This window comes from Leopardus geoffroyi, chromosome C2 (genome assembly GCF_018350155.1).
Source record: "Leopardus geoffroyi isolate Oge1 chromosome C2, O.geoffroyi_Oge1_pat1.0, whole genome shotgun sequence".
Classification (NCBI taxonomy): domain Eukaryota; kingdom Metazoa; phylum Chordata; class Mammalia; order Carnivora; family Felidae; genus Leopardus; species Leopardus geoffroyi.
The window spans coordinates 49,513,763-49,530,920 of NC_059333.1; the positions used below are offsets into that span (position 1 = coordinate 49,513,763).

The following is a 17,158-nucleotide window of genomic DNA, read 5'->3' on the forward strand; positions in this document are numbered from 1 at the left end:
GTATCCTGAAACTTTGCTGAATTCATGTATCAATTCTAGCAGACTTTTGGTGGAGTCTATCGGATATTCCATGTATAATATCATGTCATCTGCAAAAAGCGAAAGCTTGACTTCATCTTTGCCAATTTTGATGCCTTTGATTTCCTTTTGTTGTCTGATTGCTGATGCTAGAACTTCCAGCATTATGTTAAACAACAGCGGTGAGAGTGGGCATCCCTGTCGTGTTCCTGATCTCAGGGAAAAAGCTCTCAGTTTTTCCCCATTGAGGATGATGTTAGCTGTGGGCTTTTCATAAATGGCTTTTATGATCTTTAAGTATGTTCCTTCTATCCCGACTTTCTCAAGGGTTTTTATTAAGAAAAGGTGCTGGATTTTGTCAAAGGCCTTTTCTGCATCGATTGACAGGATCATATGGTTCTTCTCTTTTTTTTTGTTAATGTGATGTATCACGTTGATTGATTTGCGAATGTTGAACCAGCCCTGCATCCCAGGAATGAATCCCACTTGATCATGGTGAATAATTCTTTTTATATGCCGTTGAATTCGATTTGCTAGTATCTTGAGAATTTTTGCATCCATATTCATCAGGGATATTGGCTGGTAGTTCTCTTTTTTTACTGGGTCTCTGTCTGGTTTAGGAATCAAAGTAATCCTGGCTTCATAGAATGAGTCTGGAAGTTTTCCTTCCCTTTCTATTTCTTGGAATAGCTTGAGAAGGATAGGTATTATCTCTGCTTTAAACGTCTGGTAGAACTCCCCTGGGAAGCCATCTGGTCCTGGACTCTTATTTGTTGGGAGGTTTTTGATAACCGATTCAATTTCTTCGCTGGTTATGGGTCTGTTCAAGCTTTCTATTTCCTCCTGATTGAGTTTTGGAAGAGTGTGGGTGTTCAGGAATTGGTCCATTTCTTCCAGGTTGTCCAATTTGTTGGCATATAATTTTTCATAGTATTCCCTGATAATTGTTTGTATCTCTGAGGGATTGGTTGTAATAATTCCATTTTCATTCATGATTTTATCTATTTGGGTCATCTCCCTTTTCTTTTTGAGAAGCCTGGCTAGAGGTTTGTCAATTTTGTTTATTTTTTCAAAAAACCAACTCTTGGTTTCGTTGATCTGCTCTACAGTTTTTTTAGACTCTATATTGTTTATTTCTGCTCTGATCTTTATTATTTCTCTTCTTCTGCTGGGTTTAGGCTGCCTTTGCTGTTCTGCTTCTATTTCCTTTAGGTGTGCTGTTAGATTTTGTATTTGGGATTTTTCTTGTTTCTTGAGATAGGCCTGGATTGCAATGTATTTTCCTCTCAGGACTGCCTTCGCCGCGTCCCAAAGCGTTTGGATTGTTGTATTTTCATTTTCGTTTGTTTCCATATATTTTTTAATTTCTTCTCTAATTGCCTGGTTGACCCACTCATTCGTTAGTAGGGTGTTCTTTAACCTCCATGCTTTTGGAGGTTTTCCAGACTTTTTTCTGTGGTTGATTTCAAGCTTCATAGCATTGTGGTCTGAAAGTATGCATGGTATAATTTCAATTCTGGTAAACTTATGGAGGTCTGTTTTGTGACCCAGTATATGATCTATCTTGGAGAATGTTCCATGTGCACTCGAGAAGAAAGTATATTCTGTTGCTTTGGGATGCAGAGTTCTAACTATATCTGTCAAGTCCATCTGATCCAATGTCTCATTCAGGGCCCTTGTTTCTTTATTGATCGTGTGTCTAGATGATCTATCCATTTCTGTAAGTGGGGTGTTAAAGTCCCCTGCAATTACCACATTCTTATCAATAAGGTTGCTTATGTTTATGAGTAGTTGTTTTATATATTTGGGGGCTCCGGTATTCGGCGCATAGACATTTATAATTGTTAGCTCTTCCTGATGGATAGACCCTGTAACTATTATATAATGTCCTTCTTCATCTCTTATTACAGCCTTTAATTTAAAGTCTAGTTTGTCTGATATAAGTATGGCTACTCCAGCTTTCTTTTGGCTTCCAGTAGCATGATAAATAGTTCTCCATCCCCTCACTCTCAATCTAAAGGTGTCCTCAGGTCTAAAATGAGTCTCTTGTAGACAGCAAATAGATGGGTCTTGTTTTTTTATCCATTCTGATACCCTGTGTCTTTTGGTTGGCGCATTTAATCCATTTACATTCAGTGTTATTATAGAAAGATACGGGTTTAGAGTCATTGTGATGTCTGTATGTTTTATGCTTGTAGTGATGTCTCTGGTATTTTGTCTCACAGGGTCCCCCTTAGGATCTCTTGTAGGGCTGGTTTAGTGGTGACAAATTCCTTCAGTTTTTGTTTGTTTGGGAAGACCTTTATCTCTCCTTCTATTCTAAATGACAGACTTGCTGGATAAAGGATTCTCGGCTGCATATTTTTTCTGTCTAGCACACTGAAAATCTCGTGCCAATTCTTTCTGGCCTGCCAAGTTTCAAAAGAGAGATCAGTCACGAGTCTTATAGGTCTCCCTTTATATGTGAGGGCACGTTTACCCCTTGCTGCTTTCAGAATTTTCTCTTTATCCTTGTATTTTGCCAGTTTCACTATGATATGTCATGCAGAAGGTCGATTCAAGTTCCGTCTGAAGGGAGTTCTCTGTGCCTCTTGGATTTCAATGCCTTTTTCCTTCCCCAGTTCAGGGAAGTTTTCAGCTATTATTTCTTCAAGTACCCCTTCAGCACCTTTCCCTCTCTCTTCCTCCTCTGGGATACCAATTATGCGTATATTATTTCTTTTTAGTGTATCACTTAGTTCTCTAATTTTCCCCTCGTACTCCTGGATTTTTTTTATCTCTCTTTCTCTCAGCTTCCTCTTTTTCCCTAACTTTATCTTCTAGTTCACCTATTCTCTCCTCTGCCTCTTCAATCCGAGCTGTGGTGGTTTCCATTTTGTTTTGCATTTCATTTAAAGCGTTTTTCAGCTCCTCATGACTGTTCCTTAGTCCCTTGATCTCTGTAACAAGGGATTCTCTGCTGTCCTGTATACTGTTTTCAAGCCCGGCGATTAATTTTATGACTATTATTCTAAATTCACTTTCTGTTATATTATTTAAATCCTTTTTGAACAGCTCATTAGCTGTTGTTATTTCCTGGAGATTCTTCTGAGGGGAATTCTTCCGCTTGGTCATTTTGGATAGTCCCTGGCGTGGTGAGGACCTGCAGGGCACTTCCCCTGTGCTGTGGTGTATAACTGGAGTTGGTGGGCGGGGCTGCAGTCAGTCCTGATGTCTGCCCCCAGCCCACCGCTGGGGCCACAGTCAAACTGGTGTGGCCTTCTCTTCCCCTCTCCTAGGGGCGGGATTCACTGTGGGTTGGCGTGGCCTGTCTGGGCTACTTGCACACTGCCAGGCTTGTGATGCTGGGGATCTGGCGTATTAGCTGGGGTGGGTAGGCAAGGTGCACAGGGGCAGGAGGGGCAGGCTTAGGTCGCTTCTCCTTAGGTGATCCACTTCAGGAGGGGCCCTGTGGCAGCGGGAGGGAGTCAGATCCGCTGCCGGAGGTTTGGCTCCGCAGAAGCACAGAGTTGGGTGTTTGCGCGGAGCGAGCAAGTTCCCTGGCAGGAACTGGTTCTCTTTGGGATTTTGGCTGAGGGATGGGCGGGGGAGATGGCGCTGGCGAGCGCCTTTGTTCCCCACCAAACTGAGCTCTGTCGTCCGGGGGCTCAGCAGCTCTCCCTCCCTTTGTCCTCCAGCCTTCCTGCTTTCCGAGCAGAGCTGTTAACTTATGACCTCCCAGACGCTAAGTCGTGCTTGCTGTCGGAACACAGTCCATCAGGCCCCTCCGCATTTGCAAGCCAGACTCCGGGGCTCTGCTTAGCCGGCGAGCCGCCCCTCCGCCCCGGCTCCCTCCCGCCAGTCCGTGGAGCATGCACCGCCTCGCCGCCCTTCCTACCCTCTTCCGTGGGCCTCTCGTCTGCGCTTGGCTCCGGTGACTCCGTTCTGCTAATCCTCTGGCCGTTTTCTGGGTTATTTAGGCAGGTGTAGGTGGAATCTAATTGATCAGCAAGGTGCGCGGTGAGCCCAGCGTCCTCCTATGCCGCCATCTTCCGCCTTTTATTTTTTTATTGAAATAAATACTTAAAAATACTGCCTGGTGGAGAGGTAGTTTTGTTGAGTACCTCTGGGCAACCGTAAAAATTTTATGTTTTATGCCCACTCCTTACTCAGTGAGGGAAATGTTCATACTATAACGTATGTAGGAGCTTCTCAAACAAAGCTCTGATTTTTCATTTCTGGAGTCTGCTTTTGGTCGTATCGGTTTTAAATACATGTTTGCTGGACTGATGCCATGCTTTTAGAGGGATGCTCTTAGATGCCAGCAGAGGGAGCACTATTCAATGTATTTACTATACTGTTCTTCAGAAAACTGTCTAGTTTGTCGTGTGGCTGAGTATACAAGGACTTTAGCTTTAGTTTTAATCCTGGGTTCAATTTCAGACACGTTATTTATCAATGACGGGGAGCAGATGATTTCAGGTCTGTGTACTTTTTGCCTATGTGTGAAGACTGCTCAGTTCCTCCCCTTTAGGGCTGTGTGGTCAGTCTCCTTAGTGGCTTAGCAAAAAAGAGGAAGCACAGCTTATAACTTACTGAAATTCCATGTGGAAAAAAGTGGGAGAAAAATTAGAGAGTAAGTATAAAATTTAAGAATATTCCTGACACTAAATCCTACCATTAAAACCAGAAAACACCTGTGAATCGTGAAGGATGAAATAATTATGTCTCTGTCCTTACTTGCACATCCTGGATAAGGCTGACTGATGGCACTTTGTAGTAGAATCATTAAGAAATTCTACTTACCTAGAAATTTGCTGATAAGATGTTGCTTGAGGTAACATTTTTGGGAATCAAACATCTGATAGTTCTGCTACTAATTTTTTTTCTTGCATTGTTTATTAGAATTCTGAAATTTTACATCAGCTAACTAAAAAGAAGAAGATTGAAATTGATTTTTTGAGGTGTCCTTGGGTATGCTGTTTTGAGCTCATGGCCTGAATATGTTAAGCTGATACCTATTTTTACCTTTTTTCCTTGGTGGCTCATAGCATTGCTTAATTCAGAAAGGATTAAGCTTAGCTTTGGTCTTTGGTTCCCTAAATAACAGTTGGACAATTAAGGTGATCTAATCTTTGTTCTTTACTCCTAAAAAATATTGGTTTTAGAAAGAACAACAGTACTTTGCTTAAAAGATTCTATAATATAAAGGAAGGCTTTTTGAAGAATGAGGTTCCCACATGAAAAGCTTCCCATATATTTTAGCATCATTTCATATTTTCTTCTTTCTAACTTTGTGCTTAAAAAAGCTTTCAAATCATTAGAAACACTGCAAGAATAATAAAAATGAACATCCATATAGCTTTAACTTAGATTCACCATTGTTAATGTTTTGCCACATTTGCTTTCTCTCTCTCTTTGTATGTGTGTTTATATATATGTCTGTTGATGTATAATTATCCCCCTTCCCAGAGCATTTGAGAGTAAGTTGCAGACAACATGGTGTTGCACCTCATGGGTATGCATCTCCTGGCACATGAACTTTCTACAACATTTAACTGTAACATATTTATCACACTTGGGGCATTTATCATTAATACAATACTATTATTTAATATACAGTCCATACTCAAGTTTCTCTGATTGTCCCAATAATGTCCTTTATAGCTGTCATTTTTATTTTAACTAATTTAACCTATGATTACTTGCAATGTGTTTAGTTATCCTTTCTTTTAAATTTTGTTTATTTATTTTGGGAGAGACAGAGAGAGAACACAAACAGGAGAGGGACAGAGAGAGAGGGGGACAGAGGATCTGAAGGGGGCTCTGTGCTGACAGCAGCTCTGTGCTGACAGCCCATGCGGGGCTCGAACTCACAAAATGTGAGATTTGCCCTGAGCCAAAGTTAGACGCTTAACCAACTGACTGAGCTACTCAGGCACCCTCAGTTATCTCTTTAATCTTTAATTTGGATGAGGTTTCTAGCTTGTTTTTTTTTTTTTTTTTTTTTTGTTTGTTTGTTTGATTTTTTGTTTATTTATTTTGAGAGAGACAGAGACAGCGTGAGCAGGGGAGGGGCAGAGAGAGAGGGAAAGAGAGAGAATCCCAAGCAGGCTCCACCCTGCTATTGCAGAGCCAGATGTGGGTCTCAAACTCATGAAGAGATCATGACCTGAGCCAAAACCAAGAGTCGGACACTCAACTGACCGAGCCACCCAGGCGCCTCCTCTAGCATGTTTTTCACAACATTAAGGTTTTGATGTCACTGCTTTGTAGATGTCCCTTAATTTGGATTTGCTGCTTTATTGTTTCTACATGACCAGATTGAGGTTAAACATTTTTACAGGAAAATTACAAAGGGCAAATTTTCTTCTTTTCCTTATCTTAAAGCTCTCCCATGAAAGCAGTTTTTTTTTGTGCTGTTTTAAAAGTCATGTTCTCTCCTAAATGTAACTTATTTAAACTATTTTCTAAACATACAGTTGACCCTTAAAAGTCTCAGGATTTAGAGGTGCCAACCACCTGCACAGTCAAAAATCTCCTATAACTTTTGACTTCCCAAAGACTTTGCTAATATTCTACCATTGACCAGAACCTTTACTGATAAGAACAGTTGATTAACACATATTTTGTATGCTGTATGTATTACATATACTGTATTCTTATAGTAAAGTAGGCTAGAGAAAAGAAAATGTTAAGAAAATCATTAGGAACAGAAAATACATTTACAGGACTGTACTGCATTTATTGAAAAAATCCATGCATAAGTGGAGCTGCACAGTTCAAAGCCATGTTGTTCACACAAAAGACCTTGAATAGCCAAAGTAATATTGAAGAAGAAAACCAAAGCAGGAGGCATCACAATCCCAGACTTTAGCCTCTACTACAAAGCTGTAATCATCAAGACAGTATGGTATTGGCACAAAAACAGACACATAGAACCAATGGGATAAAATAGAGATTCCAGAATTGGACCCACAAATGTATGGCAAACTAATCTTTGACAAAGCAGGAAAGAATATCCAAAGCAGGAAAGAATGGAAAAAAGATAGTCTCTTTAACAAATGGTGCTGGGAGAACTGGACAGCAACATGCAGAAGGATGAAACTAGACCATTTTCTTACACCATTCACAAAGATAAACTCAAAATGAATGAAGGACCTGAATGTGAGACAGGAAACCATCAAAACCCTAGAGGAGAAAGCAGGAAAAAACCTCTCTGACCTCAGCCATAGCAATTTCTTACTTGACACATCTCCAAAGGCAAGGGAATTAAAAGCAAAAATGAACTATTGGGTTCTTGTGAAGATAAAAAGCCTCTGCACTGCAAAGGAAACAATCAGCAAAACTAAAAGGCAACCAACGGAATGGGAAAAGATATTTGCAAATGACATATCAGACAAAGGGCTGGTATCCAAAATCTATAAAGAACTCAGCAAACTCCCCACCTGAAAAATAAATAATCCAGTGAAGAAATGGGCAGAAGACATGAATAGACACTTTCTAAAGAAGACATCCAGATGACCAACAGGCACATGAAATGAAAAGATGCTCAACGTCACTCCTCATCAGGGAAATACAAATCAAAACCACACTGAGATACCACCTCATGCCAGTCAGAGGGGCTAAAATGAACAAATCAGGAGACTATAGATGCTGGCGAGGATGTGGAGAAAAGGGAACCCTCTTGCACTGTTGGTGGGAATGCAAACTGGTGCAGCCATTCTGGAAAACAGTGTGGAGGTTCCTCAAAAAATTAAAAATAGATCTACCCTATAACCCAGCAACAGCACTGCTAGGAATTTACCCAAGGGATACAGGAGTACTGATGCATAGGGGCACTTGTACCCCAATGTTTATAGCAGCACTCTCAACAATAGCCAAATTATGGAAAGAGCCTAAATGTCCATCAACTGACAAATGGATAAAGAAGATGTGGTTTATATTTACAATGGAATATTACTTGGCAATGAGAAAGAATGAAATAAATCATATATATATATATATATATATATATATATGTGTGTGTGTGTGTGTGTGTGTGTGTGTGTATAATAAAGATTGAACGTTAGCTTAAGAAAAAAATAAAGAAATAATGGCTGCAAACTTCCAAAATGTTTGAAAAAAAGAAATGATCCTCTTGTAGGCAGCAAAAAAACCCAAAAACCAAAAAACAAAACATGTTGTTCAAGGTCAGCTGCACTGCCTTCCTTGTTTCTTGTCTCCCCATTAGAATGTCATTTCCCTGAAGGAGGAGATGCTGTGTGTCTTGTTTATTGTTACATCCCTGACATCTAGGACAGTGCCCGGCCCATAGTAGAAGCTTAAAAATTATATTTTTATTTTATTAAAAAAATTTAATTCCAGTGTGGTTAACATACAGTGTTATATTAGTGTCATGTGTATAATATTGATTGTGATTCAACAGTTCCATATATTACTCAGTGCTAATCAATAGAAGTGTACTCTTTAATCTTCTTTACCTATTTCACTCGTCTCCCTGCCCACCTTCCCCCTGGTGACCATCAGTTCTCCATAGTTTTTTGTACTATCTGTTTTTTGGTCTCTCTCTTTTTTTCCCTTTGTTCATTTAGAAGCTTAAGAATTATTTAAGAACATATCTCTTTTGAACTGATTTTTGATAAAACAAAATATTGTGATTCAAGTTCACATATCAAGAATTTGGAAAGTTAGCATTTTATTTTTTTTTGTCTGTTTTTGGCCTAAGTGTAAGAGGTAATTGTTGTGACCCAGTTTCTGACATAGTTATCCCAAATTTCCAGTAGTTTTTCCCTGGATTCCACACTCTCCCACTTTTTCACACAGCCCTCCATCTAATATTGTCCAAGCATGGACTCTAGCCCAGGGCCTGTGCTAAGTGCTGGAGACAAAAGGTGAGTGAAACACAATCTGTGTCACTGAGGAGTATGTTTTAGAAAGAGACACTACAGGGCCATACCAATGGTGAACAAAGTCCTGAAAGAGCACATATCTGGGGACAAATGTCTCTAGTAGGACTCATCTCTGTTCTGGGCAAGGCCTAAGGAATCTGACCTGTGATTTAATGCTACATAGATTTATAATCTGAAAATTAGATAGTGACAGAATGGACATTCTCATCAGTGTGAGCCATTTTCCGAGTCCAAGGGGAATAAAGAATTTAAACCAGAATTTGTCATTTTAGAGATTATACTCTCAGGGCTATGTGGTGAAAAATTAAAAACCTATTTAATTTCTATTCACTTTATATATCCACATAACCTGCTTATTTTAAGAGACATAGTTTATTAATTGATTGTGTTGAGTAGCATTTATAAGAATATTTCATCTTAAGGTTCTGTGAAATCCTGTTATTTTAATTTGCAAATGAAGATACATATTAGAAAGTAAATGTTCTCAAATCTAAACTTGTATTCTTCTTATTCCTTTTAAAGTGGTGTCAATATCAAAATGCCAATCAACTCCAGCGGACCTGATTGGGTGACTGTGATTCCCAGGAGAATAAAAGGTAAAAAGAATGAGCTTGATGATTTGTTGTTTTTCTTGCTAAATGGGTTGAGGCTCTGTGGTTTCACTAATGTCATGAAAACTTCTTTCCTCCTTTTAATATGCCGTGGTTACTTCTGGGCACAATTGAAAATACTAAAAGAGCTTTTTAATTAAAATAAATCAGACCTTATGTGCATAATCTTGGGCTTTGCTATTTATACTCCTGTGAAAGTTGTCTTCTTCCCCTTCCCCTCTCTGGTTGGCTGCTCAAGAGACTTCGGTGCTATACTGTCCAATATGGTAGCTACTAGCCACACATAGCTATTTAAATTTAAATTAGTTAAAATTAACTAAAAATTAAAATTTAATTCTTTTTTTTAAACAAAATTTTTAATGTTTATTTATTTCTAAGAGAGAGAGAGAGAGAGAGAGCCAGAGCACAAGCAGGGGAAGGGCAGAGAGAGAGGGAGACACAGAATCCGAAGCAGGCTCCAGGCTCTGAGCTGTCAGTACAGAGCCCGATGTGGGACTCGAACCCACAAACTGTGAGATCATGACCTCAGCCAAAGTTGGGCACTTAACTGACTGAGCCACCCAGGCTCCCCTAAAATTTAATTCTTTTTTTAAAAAATTTTTTTTTTTCAACGTTTATTTATTTTTGGGACAGAGAGAGACAGAGCATGAACGGGGGAGGGGCAGAGAGAGAGGGAGACACAGAATCGGAAACAGGCTCCAGGCTCTGAGCCATCAGCCCAGAGCCTGACGCGGGGCTCGAACTCACGGACCGCGAGATCGTGACCTGGCTGAAGTCGGACGCTTAACCAACTGCGCCACCCAGGCGCCCCCTAAAATTTAATTCTTTTTTTTTTTTTTTAATTTTTTTTTTCAACGTTTATTTATTTTGGGGACAGAGAGAGACAGAGCATGAACGGGGGAGGGGCAGAGAGAGAGGGAGACACAGAATCGGAGACAGGCTCCAGGCTCTGAGCCATCAGCCCAGAGCCTGACGCGGGGCTCGAACTCACGGACCGCGAGATCGTGACCTGGCTGAAGTCGGACGCTTAACCGACGGAGCCACCCAGGCGCCCCTAAAATTTAATTCTTAAGTCACACATCCTCGGGAGCCATGTGTGGCTGGTGGCTACCATGTTGGGCAGCATTTTATATGGAATGTAGTGTATCCATCATTGCAGAAATTCTGTCGGATATCACTACTCTAGAGTTATCCAAGAAATGTGTATGAAATCGGCAAGGAAATTTTTAAAATCAAAAGCATTATGTTACTGAACTCTGGCTTTCTCAAAGTGTGATCTCTGCATTAGCAGAATCAGCTAGAATTGCAGATTCTTAGGTCTTACCTCAGGCTACTGAATCAGAAACTCGGCGTGGGGCCTAGCAATCTGGGTTTTAGCAAACCTTCTAGGTGATTTTGATCCATTGGCAATGGGTATTGTTAAAAGTAAAACAATGAAGAGTAAATGTATGTGTTCTGTTTTAGCCACGGTGACTTTTAGAAAGAAAGGATGAATATTATTAAGGAAACTTATGCAGATGGCAGGGCCCTTTTAGCTGTTGAAAGCATATATGACAGTGTATATGATAGATATTGCACAGATACTGGCAAACACTATTGCCATAGGGCCTAGGCGTGTAATACATGTGAATCTAGCCAGGGTGGGTATTAGTCGTAGGCATGCCTTGTGTGAATGGTGGGGGAAGAACCTAAGTGCAAGCACAGCCTGTCTACAGCTCTTGCTGCTTTGTTGTGCAGAAATGTGCTCAGATGTATAGGGTTTCTTTTTTCCATGAACAAAAATCAGAAGTCTTAATCCTTAATCTTTAAATGTAATATCTCCAGACTTCAAAACATTGGCATCCAATTGCAAACATTTAAAATATTGTGTGGGCTAAATAAAATTATTGTCTGTGGCCCAGATAAAGCCAGGATACTGCCAGTCTATATATCTCTGGTCTCCACTATCATGTGCCACAAGAAATCTCAGTCTTTTCCTAATGAAAGCTGTATTTTATTTACTTGAAGCCAGTGAGTTACTAATTTTAAAAGATTCATATATGAAACATCATTAACAGAAATACTTTTATTTGCCTTTATTTGCCTGGGCCTCAACCTCCGTGTCTATTCCCCCTAGTCCTGCACTCCTCATACTCTATCCTTCTCTGCCCCAGCCCCAGTCTTCTGGCGTGGCTGCCTCATCCCTGGGTGTCTAGTGGGGTGGTCAGTGGGTGGAGTTTTGGACGGTTTACCTGCACCTGACAGGTCTCGATGTTCAGCCAGTAAGTGTTTGTGGGTTTGTGATGTACTGTTCTGTTTAGAGAGAAGACAGATTTTGGAACTAGTGAGACTTTTGATGGATTTTTAGAAGAAGAAAGGAACCGTGAATCAATAGGAGAATAGCTTGGCTTTGAGAAGACTGCCTCAGAGCAGGTACATTACTGGAAGGAAAAGAGAAGGGCAATTGCTTTACATAACATCAAAGACACCCAGTCTTGGAGGACTTCACTGCAGTTCACTCTCGTGACCAGCAGGGCGCACTCAAAGACCCTAAACCAAGGGCTCACATGCCTCCCACCTTCCCTATGTTCCTCCCTTCATTCCTTTCTTTCTCTTTTTTAATATATATATTTTTTGTTTTTGGAATATTTTAGACTTAAAATAAGTTACAAAAATAGTATAAAGTTCCTGTATAGCCTACACCCAGCTTCCCCTTATGCTAACATCTTATATAACCACAGAATACTTCCAAAACTAACGTTTTAACATCAGTACAGTATCATTAACTAAGCTGTAGAGTTTACTTGGATTTCATGAGTTTTTCCACCAATGTCCTTTTTCTGTTTTAGAATCCTATGCAGAATCCCAGGTTGCATTTAGTCACCATGTTTCTTTAGTCTTCCTTCTGTGACATTATCTTGACCTTTACACTTTGAAGAGCTTTGGTCAGATATTTTTTAGAATGTTTCTAAATTTGGATTTTTAAATGTTTTCTAATGATTGGAATGAGAGTATGCATTTTTGGAAGAATAGCACAGAAATGATGTTGTGTCCTTTTGAGGGAGTACATGATGTCAATATGTTCTGTTAACAATGTTAAATTTGATCACCTGGTTAAAGTGGTGTCTGTCAGGGTTCTCTTTTTTGTATCCTGGGGAGATACTTTGAGACTGTGGTAGGCTGAATAATGGCCCCCAAAGATATCCAGATCTTAATGCCTCAAATTTGTGAACGTTGCTATATATGGATGGCAAAGGAAATTTTGCATGTGTGATTAAGCTAAGGGTCTAGAGATGGGGAGAGATTATCCGGATAATCTGAGTGGGCCCTAAACGCAATCACAAGTGTCCTTTTAAGAGGGAGGAAGAGGGAGATTTCATACAAAAGCAGAAGGCAATGTGACAGTGGAAGTAGAGAGAAATTTGAAGATGCCATGCTGCTGGCTTAACAAATGGAGAAAGGGGCCATGAGCCAAAGAATACAGGTGTGGAAGGGGAAAGGGAAGAGATTCTTCCCTAGCTCCTCCAGAGAAAGCATGGCCTTACTGATACCTTGGATTTGGTATCGGTGATACTGATTTTGGATTTCTGGCCTCCCTCCAAAACTGTAAGAGAATAAATTTGTGTTGTTTTAAGCCACTGAATATGTGGTAATCTGTTATAGTAGCCACAGGAAACTAATACAAAGACATCCTGGATGTCTCTGTATTCCATCAGGATGTAAACATCCTATTTCTGCTTATACTTTCACCCACTAATTTTAGCATTCATTAATAGATCTTGTCAGCAGCAATTATTTGGGTGGTATTTAATGGTGACTTTCTAATCTCTCATTTCTAAGACATTTATTAATTGGAATTTTTCTGTAAGGAAGAGTTGTCCCTTCTTTCCCATTTATTTAATTATGTCCATATAGACTCATGGCTCATGATTATTTATCTCATTTTTTGGATTATTACCGAATTCAACTGTTATTTATTTTGTTGCTCTAATTGCTTCAATTTTGGCAATTGGGAACTTTTTCAATTTGGCTCCTATGCCCCTTTGACATGCTAACGTATATATGTACCTATGATACGTATATATGTGTATATATATGTGTGTGTATGTATACATATATGTGTATATATATGTGTGTGTGTATATGTGTGTGTGTGTGTGTACACATTTTTTTTCCTTAAGCACTTCCTTACTCTCTGACATGTTTCACACCCATTTGTGTGTTATTTGACCTAGACTTGGAAGGGTTCATAGTCTTTCCACTTTTATTATTTTACTTATGAATCCTATATTTTGAAGGGTTTTATTTCCCTATCAACATTTAAAAAAAGTATTAGTTAATTGATTTTCCTGCAAGTTAAACTTATTCTAAGATGCATATTTAGCCTGCTGAACTGTTTGAGATTACCTGTCTTCCCCCATGCATGGGTATAATTCCAGTCAAAAGCAAAGAAACATAGCTTTTAATTAGATGAAAATAGCTCATCAGGGATAAGTATCTGGTTTCTGACAGGCTTTCCCAGTGTCAGAATTGCTGCTGAATTTTTATTAGCACCTGTACTGTGGTCCCTAGATCATCATAGCCTGATAGAAGCCTTGATGGCTTCTAACCTCATCAACAACTAAACTAGAGTTCATATTTTGGGGAGAAGCTTACTGAGAGTTTGGGATAAAACTAGATTTAATAGCAACAGAATAAGCATTAACATCTTTGTAGCCTTTTGCTATTTTCTTTATCTTTTTAAAAAATTAATTAATTAATTATATTTTAGAAAGAAAGAGAGCCAGTGGGAGAGAGGGCCAGAAGGAGAGAGAGAGAGAGAGAAAGAGAGAGAGAGAGAGAGAGAGAGAGAGAGAGAGAGAGAGAGAATCCCAAGCAGGCTCCACACTCAGCACAGAGACCGTTGCAGGACCCAGGCTCAAGCCCACAACCCTGGGACTGTGACCAAAGCTGAAATCAAAAGTTGGACACTCAACTGACTGAGCCACCTAGGCGCCCCTTTTCTTTATCTTCTGAGGTATATCTTACGTACAGTATAGTACGTGGATTGCAAATATATAGTACAATGGAATTTTACATTTGTATCTGTAGCTGTGGTAGGCTGAATTCTAAGATGACTCCCACTGATCCATGCCTTTATATAATTCTTTTTCTCTTGAGTGTGGGAAGGACCTGTAAATGTGATAGTATATCACTCCCATGACTTTAAAAAAAGAGATACTATCCTGGGCAGACCTGACTTAATTGGATAAGCCCTCAATAGGGACCAAGTTCTTCTTGAAGAAATTCGAAGTGTGAGAAGGCTTCCATGTGAGCGGGATTCTTTGTTGCTGGCTCTAAAGATGGAGGAGGCCATGTGGCAAGAAATGTAGACAGTTTCTAGGAGCTGAAGGGCATTCCCCAGCTGACAGTGACCAAGGAAACAAGAAACTCAGTATTATAACCACAAGGAACTGAATCTGGCCACTAATTGAATGGGGTTGGAAGCAGATTTCTCTTGTCTACAGAAAGGAACACAGTCCTGCTGTCAACCTGATTTCAACCTGTGAGACCCTTAGCAGGGAACCCAGCTATGTCATGCCCTGGACTCTTGGCAGAACTCTGTGATATTAAATGTCTCTTGTTTTTAAGTTACTAAGTTTGTGGTGATTTGCCATGCACCAATAGAAAACTAATACAATTACTGCCACCCCTACAAAGATATAGAATGTTTAGAACATATAGAATATTTCTAGCATTCCAGTGTTGCCCTTTATGATTAAAAACTATTAATACTACTACAGTATTGAACTTTCACAACAGCCCTTCAAAATAACTAATAATTTACCCATTTTATAGGTAATTGAAGCAAGGTCCAGAGACTGATACGTCGTCATTTTGACATCTGCTCTGTGTCTGATGCTAGACTAGATTCTGAGAATACAGGAGATGAGTAAGATGAGAGTTTTAAGTGATTTCTGGGGTCTCCTATTGGAGATGTGGAGTCAGCCATAAACCAGGACCTCTGACTCGAGTCTAGCCCTTTTTCTGCTATCCCTTAATATGCTTGGGAGGTGTGGGGGAGGATGTCTTAACGTTTGGGTTTGTCTGCAGTAGTGGAGTTCATCAACTCTCTAGTTTCTAAATGCATCCAAATGGTGGAGTGAATGATAAAATAGTGTTTTATGTTGTTCGATGAAAACCATACTAATGACTTTATGGATGGGACCTCACTATAAGGTTGTTTAGAAAATGGAAAGGTGCGGGCGCCTGGGTGGCTCAGTCGGTTAAGCGTCCGACTTCAGCCAGGTCACGATCTCGCGGTCCGTGAGTTCGAGCCCCGCGTCGGGCTCTGAGCTGATGGCTCAGAGCCTGGAGCCTGTTTCCGATTCTGTGTCTCCCTCTCTCTCTGCCCCTCCCCCGTTCATGCTCTGTCTCTCTCTGTCCCAAAAATAAATAAACGTTGAAAAAAAAAAAATTAAAAAAAAAAAAAAGAAAATGGAAAGGTGCTATCACAACAAAGTGGACAAAGCTACTTAAAAAAAAAAAAAAAAGGTTTATTTATTTATTTTGAGTAGGGGGGAAGAGAGAGAGAATCCCAAGCAAGTTCCATACTGTCAGTGCAGAGCCCGAGCAGGGCTTGAACTCAGGGAACTGTGAGATCGTGACCTGAGCCAAAACCAAGAGTCGGATGCTTAACCGACTGAACCACCCAGGTACCCCTGGACAAAGCTATTTTATTTTATTTTATTTTTATTTTTATTTTTATTTAAAAAACAATTTTTTTTAACGTTTATTTATTTTTGAGACAGAGACAGAGCATGAACGGGGGAGGGGCAGAGAGAGAAGGAGACACAGAACCAGAAGCAGGCTCCAGGCTCTGAGCCATCAGCCCAGAGCCCGACGCGGGCTCGAACTCACGGTCCGTGAGATCATGACCTGAGCTGAAGTCGGACGCTCAACCGACTGAGCCACCCAGGCGCCCCTGGACAAAGCTATTTTAAAGACAACCACCTTCAGTTGGAAAAAATACTTGGTACAGAATACATTTTATTTGGTTAACTTTGAAAATCAAAGGGCTCATATGCTATGTAAAATCCAACTGACTGATATCATTTGGGGGTAGGAAGCTCCCCACAACTGTATCAGTAGTGAAATGTATGGCTTTGTAAACAGGACCACCTTTACCACTAGCTGGCTCTATGGCTCTCTGGGAAACTTCGGCAAGTCCCTCTGTGATGTACCATTTTCACCTTTAAAAGACATTTGGACTAGCCATTATCTGAGGTCCTTTTAGCATTCTTTTAAAAATTTTTTTTTTCAACGTTTATTTATTTTTGGGACAGAGGGAGACAGAGCATGAACGGGGGAGGGGCAGAGAGAGAGGGAGACACAGAATCGGAAACAGGCTCCAGGCTCTGAGCCATCAGCCCAGAGCCTGACGCGGGGCTCGAACTCACGGACCGCGAGATCGTGACCTGGCTGAAGTCGGACGCCTAACCAACTGCGCCACCCAGGCGCCCCAGCATTCTTTTAATCTATAGGTATTTCTACCTGTACCTGTTTAGTTTCCCTCCGAAAAATGCTTAGGTTTTAGGGGACTAAAGTATAAAGAAAAAAAGTAAATTCCCAAGGTTTTCCAGGGGGAGACTCAAGGGTAAACTCAAGCTATAATAACTG

General features: G+C 40.2%; 1 protein-coding gene and 1 long non-coding RNA gene across 4 annotated transcripts in view; both read left to right on the top strand.

The window, feature by feature from the left end:
* NXPE3 (neurexophilin and PC-esterase domain family member 3) overlaps positions 1 to 17,158 on the top strand; it is a 49,293-nt gene that overhangs the window by 25,039 nt on the left and 7,096 nt on the right. For all 3 annotated transcript variants that reach the window (XM_045501881.1, XM_045501880.1, XM_045501879.1), the window contains one exon: positions 9,432 to 9,505. In XM_045501881.1, coding sequence (XP_045357837.1) covers positions 9,432 to 9,505 — 74 coding nt within the window. The remainder of the gene's footprint in view (positions 1 to 9,431; positions 9,506 to 17,158) is intronic.
* LOC123610810 lies at positions 14,372 to 16,050 on the top strand. Its single transcript, XR_006718298.1, has 2 exons — positions 14,372 to 15,738; positions 15,985 to 16,050. It is a non-coding gene; the product is annotated as an uncharacterized LOC123610810 (long non-coding RNA).